Here is a 6,715-nt window from a genome sequence, read left to right on the forward strand (position 1 = left end):
TACAGAGCAGGCAATTATTTACTGAGACCTGTGAAGTTTCCACTGTGCAGCCAGACTGACGATCACCTGCTTCTCTGCTGGACCAGCAGGTGATAAAGTCAGGATACTGTGACAGCACTCGGCATCTATCTGTCTGCATGTCACTGGTGCTGCGAGTGAGTGCGTACAAGTGTGTGTTATTAAGTGTCTGGGTGTAAATATGGCTGAGAAATCAAAGGCACTTCTAAATCACCACTACAAGGGATTTGGCTCTGCTCTCTCAAGCCTGTTTCAGTCAGTACCTTCATGGATATTTTTTCATCTCACACTGGTTAGACTGTATGTTGTCACTGTGGTGGGAACCTTTACTATTTTCTATTATTGAGAAGTTAGAGAAGAACATTTATCTAACTTGAACTTGAACTTGAACAAAGCAATAAACAATAAATTAAAAAATAAACTAAAACACACACACTTAAACAATGCAGGAAATTGGTGTGCATGGAATTGTAAGAAAGGAAAAGGGACAATATACAGTGTTGAATGGGGCAAGGACTGTGGGCTGTGGAATCCACACTTTCATCACACACAAGTGAACAAGAAACCGGCATCAAAACTACTATAACAACTACAGCATTACTTAGTTAGCATTACTGTCACACACACACACACACACACACACACACTTTGAGTACCTTTCACAAAACTGGTCTTTTAAAGATGTATTATGGTGAATTTGCAAATGCTGATTCAACTTTTAGGAAGGTCAAGTGAAAGAAAAGGTAGGTTTGGTATCGTGGTTTGTTTTGGTTTTGATCTAACAAAAAGAAAAAAAAAAGGGTGGTGCCTATGGCCGCCGCAGGCCTGTAAAAAGACTCGATCAGGTTGGGATCTGGGGTGTATGCAGGCTGCTGTCGTGGTCCTTGAGACATTCCTGAGCTGTTTTCGAAATGTGATGGGGAACAGAACATTGCATTGTAAACAGACGATTAGTGTTATTCACATCACCTGTTAGTGGTTTAAATGTTGTGGCTGATTGGTGTATATTGATAAAGTTATGAGTGGGCTTGTGTCACAACAACAGCTGTGAGTACCAACAATAGCCAAGCTGATTGTTTATGTTTATCATGATATTGTTGGGTGTTTTCTTACATGTGAATGAGACATGAGGTATGTACTGTTCTTTCACAACCACGGCGATAGAGATTTTAATTTGTGGTGCGTGAACAGCTCTGAGCTGAAACTGAATGTCACTGCAGCAACAACAACAGACTTGTTCAATGGCTTACAGGCACAAAGCACACATCAACAGCAGTGAGCAGTAACTGCTGGGCCAAGTAGGCTTTCTGGTCTGAAGTAAGTTCACAATGGCCATTCTGCTTGTGTTTATATCACTGTAACATTTAAAAGAATTGTTTACATACAGTATTTAGTAGGCTAAAAGGCAAAGAGAGTTTGTTGAACGCAGTAAATTTGCCACATGCATATCTCCCAGGTGGAGCCATGAAGCAGTCGTTGCAGGTGTTGTTCAGAATTGTGTTTTCATGTGTTTCCAGTTTGACGGCGGGATACGCCACAGAGGTGATTTAGGGTGGCTCCTGGACTATGTCTCCAGGGACGAAAAGAAGTCAGACGGGGACAGGAAACGTGAAATGGCAGAGAAGTGAGACAGTCAGGTGTAAAACTAGAGTATTTTCACAGCCTACTTAGTGAATTGAATTAAATTTTGTTAATGTCTAGTTTGAATAAAGTGGTGCAAGAATATTTACTGTCTTAAGATTTTACGAGTTTCATTTTTTTACTTATTAGACTAAATACTAAGAGAGCTGGTGAAACTCACCACTTGTATCAATCACCCATCTGAAACTATCAAACTGTCACCTCTAGATGTACACAGTGGTACTACCAGACAGGACGGGCCAAGGCTAGCTGGTTAGAGTGGACAGACAGCTCTACTGCACTATATAGAAAGGGCCAGAGCAGAGTGTACCTGAGTGTTCCTTTGGAGTGCAAGGGGGCACCCCTCAGCACCTTTTTCAACTTTATGGTGGCATCAGCCACATTCTTTGGGGTGGTCTGCTGGGACACAGCATCTATAGAGCCCCCTCGACCCTGTGCAGATTACGAGCTATCATCTTTGCTAGAGAATGACTCCCACCCCCTGCATGGGACTCTGACAGCACTGGGCAGCTCCTTCAGTGTGTGAAAGAGTGTCCTTCCTTCTTGCTGCTGTGAGACTGTACAGCCAGCACTGGTCTCAGCAGACTACATGCACACCACCACAAACAGAGGTTCAATAAATCATTGTGCAATTATCTCATCTCCTAGTGCAAAAAGGTAACATCTTTACTGCTAATTTAAAAATTGTGAAATATTGTAAACATTGTGTGTGTGTATTGTGTTTTTGTACAGTTTCTTAAAAAAGTGTAAATATCCCTGAATTTTTTACTTTGTATATTTTTTACTTGACCTGCCTCCAACTTTATTTTGCTATCCTTGTGCTGCTCTGACAATGCGAATAACCAAACTGCAGGACTAATAAAGGCCTCTCTTATCTTATGTTAACTTAGCATGATAAGGTAAGCATATCTATGACAAAATATATAGATGTCTTTAACATAATGTCAACACTGTTGTTTCTTCACATTCTGTTGATAATCTTAGTTCATTTTGGAATGTTTTAAACTAAATTTCCGGCCACATCTTACAAATTTCATCTTTAACCCAAAAGGTTTTTCCTAAGGGGAACCCTAGCTGACCATACTGACTAATCACAGTCAACCTCTTTGGCTCCTGTTAACTAAACTCTTGTAATTGACTCTGAGCAAATCCTTACCTCAGTGCAGGACTAATAGCAACAGACCACACTCTGTCATACATGGGAATTATGTCCCTGGGGCAGTTTGAAGTCAAAGTCCAAATCTAGAGAAACAAAAGTCACCACTAAGCATGTTTTACAATATAATCATAAACAGAAAAACTATTATATGGACATGACATTTGACATACTGCTGAAAGGTCAGTGATGTTTGTGATGGACTGGATGAGAAATCAAATATAACATTTTCTTTTTCTGAAGAACTGTAAATGTTTAAAGGTGTCGATGTATATGTGCTTCGGTCTTATTCATTTGGAAACAAACAGAATGTAAACATCGCAGCATGGTGAATCACATTAATAAATCAGAATTGTACAGGTGTTCTGACCCGTGTTGTTCGATCTCTGGATCCACTGATGATGAGTCCATCTTTAGAGTCCAGGCAGTTCACTTCTTGGTTATGACCTGATAACTCCACTGAAATGTCTCTCCTCCTGCTGTGGACCAGGATCTTGCCATCACTGACACATGGGACAAAGGGGAGTTATATTTAATTAGAATTTACAAAAGAAAAAGTTGCATATCATCCTCCAAGCATTCCTCTTTGGTCATTGTACTTCTTCCTTGACCAAAGCTAGTCCTACTTATACAATACAATTTCACATGCAGCCATTAACAAACACTTGTTATGAAATAGGAGATTCAGTGTGTGGTCATCTCATATGAATGCTTTCCCATTTGTTAGCATCCCCTGTCAGGTAGGTCAGGACGAATAAAATAAGTTACAGCCAACAAGGGCAGACAGTCCTTACAACAGCCCAAAAACAAGCGGCAAATGAAAAACAAGTTGAATATGTTAACAGCAAAGACTCTACAAATACAAGAAAGATGCAAAGTCAATAACAACAGACCCTGAAAACAAATGCAACTCTCTAGGGGCAGTGCTAAGTGACCAAAGCGACAGGCCAGATGAGAGAGTGGGTGTGTCTTGAAGTGGAGGAAGGATCTTTAAACGGCTGAATTTCAAGAATGAATTTCAAGAATCACTGAATGCTGCCCAAGGACTGTTTCCATGTCCAGGATCCATCACACTCTACAAAGGATCGAGTCCCTTTTTAAGGATGCATGAGTGTATCTTCAGCAAGCCGACAGTACCACAATCCTAACGTGCACATTCCTTCTTCTCCCTCTCCTTCTTTTAATATTATTGAATTGCAACCAGTGGAGCCAAAAACTGGAGCAAAATGCTCAAATGCTTCATCAGTCTTTTCAAAAATGACAAGTGAAAGCAAAGGGACACTGCAGATGTCTCAATATTCATTAAAAGCAGGACCTTTTCAATGATGCAAAGATGCAGACTCGCTAGCCTGTTTGAAAGCATGTGTTCTCTGCATGCTTGAGAGAAGCTGAGTTTTGGCCAGCCTCTATTTCACCTGACTTGGAAAGACCCATCCTACCAAGGAAGCAACCCTGACTTTTGAGATTTTTGCATGTTTTTGAATTTGAATTGAGTCGTTGTAGAGCATTACACTCAAAACTTGACAAAATAGTCTTAAATCAAGGTCCACTGACTAGCCTATTCATTAAGGTAAACATCAGAATTTCTTCAGTGTGTTATCGGAAGCACTGGATTGTATTGTTATAAATGTTGAGCGAAGTTCAATATGTATGCTGTCAACACCAAATAGGGCATGAGATACCTTCCACCACTGATCAGGTGAGAGTCCGTCAGAACAAAGCGACAGACATCACCCTTTTGGCCAGAGTAGATTTTAAATGGGTTTCGCTGGAGCCTCCCAGATTTTTGCTGCAGATGGTACGCTCCAATATCAGCAGCCTGAGACAAAAGCAGGACATCTCCATCCAGCTGCAGCCATGGCAACAGTCTAAAGACAAGACGTGAATTACAAGAAATGTGATTTAAATATGAGGGTAAAGTTGACATGAATGAAAAGCCACCGGGATGCCTAATACATTATGTTTATCAAAGAAACAGCTAAACATTTGGGCAATACACTTATTTGCTTCCTCTCCTAGAGACAGATAGACACATCTCTCACATCTCTTAGCTTTAGCTTAAAGACTAGTGTCTTTCCATAAAGACTAGAAGCAGGGGGGAATAGTCGTATAAAGCACATCATGTACACTAAATAAACTCTCATAAATTCTCATTTCCTACATGTCACAACTCGTGTTACACTACGTATTGTCTCTGTGATACAGAACAAAATATGTTTCAGCCTTTGAAAAGTGTACATAGAAATAGCTTACTTTGTTTTCCATTTAAGAGGAACAGCCCTTTTGCAGGCGCCATCACGCCAGTTTTGAGCTATTTTCACTCTCTCTTTCAATGGGATGTGACAATATCTGGAATGTAGAAAAATTGACAATGACTTGTAGCATACAGCAAAAGCTACACATAAGTGGTTTAAAGACAACAAGATGAATGTTCTGGAGTGCCCGAGTCAAAGCCCAGACCTCAGTCCAATAAAGAATATGTGGCTGGACTTGAAAAGGGCTGTTCAGGGCCAATCCACATGCAACCTGATAGAGCTTCAACAGTTTTGCAAAGAACAGTGGAGTAAAACTGCAGTCCCCAGATGTGCCAGCCTGACTGAGACCTATCCACACAGACTCAGAGCTGTGATTGTGGTCAAAGGTGCATCTACTAAATACTGACTTGAAGGGGTTGAGTATTTATGCAGTCACTTTTGTCACAAATTTTAATAATCTCCTTTAATTTCTCCTTTATTCTTCCAAAGTTAGACAAACATGAAGGTTTGATTACAACCTGTGTGACTGCTTCTTGTGCTACTGATCCTAAGCTGACTTTTCAGTATCATACCTTATTGATATGATTGACAGATTTATCAATATTAAATCCAAGTTACAATAAACTGGAGTTTTCCTTTAGCAAATGCATCAGAACTTGTAGGGCCTGCAAATCCACAATAGATTCAGACTGCCTGAAGCCAACATTCAGGGAGGTCATTAGGCCAAACCACAGGTACTACCAGTTCTACAGTGGGCACGTCTCCTCTAACTCCCCGTATAGCTGTAGTGTCCACAGAAATGTGAACCGACTCGTCGGTAATGGTCCCCACACGTGTGACCAAACATTCCCTATAAAGACTGTCCCTGCACAACAACACCGTTTAGGCTAACGCTAAAGTTTTAACAGTGTGCGAATATTATCTTACATGTCCGTCCCAGTCCGGGTAATTCCAGTGTTTAAAAACTCTTTTGCAATATTCCTCCACACAGCATCCCGGTTTACAAAGTGGTAAATAGTTTTACAAACTTGACACAGGCGACTGAGAGATCTGTAGTCCAAATAAGATAAGATATGATAGAGAACATCCTCTGGCAGCTGAGATAACAACATGGTGGGCGCTCTGACAGCACTACTGTTCCCTCCTGATACACTCTGGTCTGTGTATTTCCCCGTAAACGGTGACAGTTTGTAAAGACGGGCGTTAAAAAAAGTAAACAATATTCCATTTTTTAGAAAGGCGCAGCATACAGGAAACAGGAAGCAGGAAAGCACAGACGGCGGATGACGACGACGTTACGTACATGGACGTGGTGACGTATGCTGTTGGGTTTCGCTCATAAAATAATATGTTCGTTAATTTTCTTTCATCTTTTCATTTTAGCGCCCTCTGAGTGTTAAGTTAAAACAAATTGCAATTAAAATATCTGGTACAAAAAGGACAGTGAACGTGTCAAATGATTATTATTGTCCAAATGACCCTGAGCAGTTCTGCACCTACTTTGTCGTATTCTTTGAATTCATGTGTTTATGACTTGAAATAAATTAAATTATTTACGATTTAATTTATATTGTGTTATTATTACTTACCTTGCATAGCAATTTGATTTAATTTAAACTATCTGATTTAAATAGATGAAGTAATT

At 40.2% G+C, this 6,715-nt stretch overlaps 1 protein-coding gene across 1 annotated transcript in view; it reads right to left on the bottom strand.

Moving 5' to 3' along the window:
• The window catches only part of fbxw4 (F-box and WD repeat domain containing 4), a 44,473-nt gene extending 38,118 nt beyond the window's left edge, over positions 1-6,355 (bottom strand). The window contains exons 1-5 of the mRNA XM_046401851.1: positions 5,998-6,355; positions 5,069-5,164; positions 4,498-4,683; positions 3,186-3,318; positions 2,816-2,901 (exon numbers count right to left, since the gene is read on the bottom strand). Coding sequence (XP_046257807.1) covers positions 2,816-2,901; positions 3,186-3,318; positions 4,498-4,683; positions 5,069-5,164; positions 5,998-6,182 — 686 coding nt within the window. The 5' untranslated portion in view covers positions 6,183-6,355. The remainder of the gene's footprint in view (positions 1-2,815; positions 2,902-3,185; positions 3,319-4,497; positions 4,684-5,068; positions 5,165-5,997) is intronic.
• Between the last annotated feature and the right edge of the window lie 360 nt (positions 6,356-6,715).

Source organism: Scatophagus argus, chromosome 10 (genome assembly GCF_020382885.2).
Source record: "Scatophagus argus isolate fScaArg1 chromosome 10, fScaArg1.pri, whole genome shotgun sequence".
Taxonomy (NCBI): domain Eukaryota; kingdom Metazoa; phylum Chordata; class Actinopteri; family Scatophagidae; genus Scatophagus; species Scatophagus argus.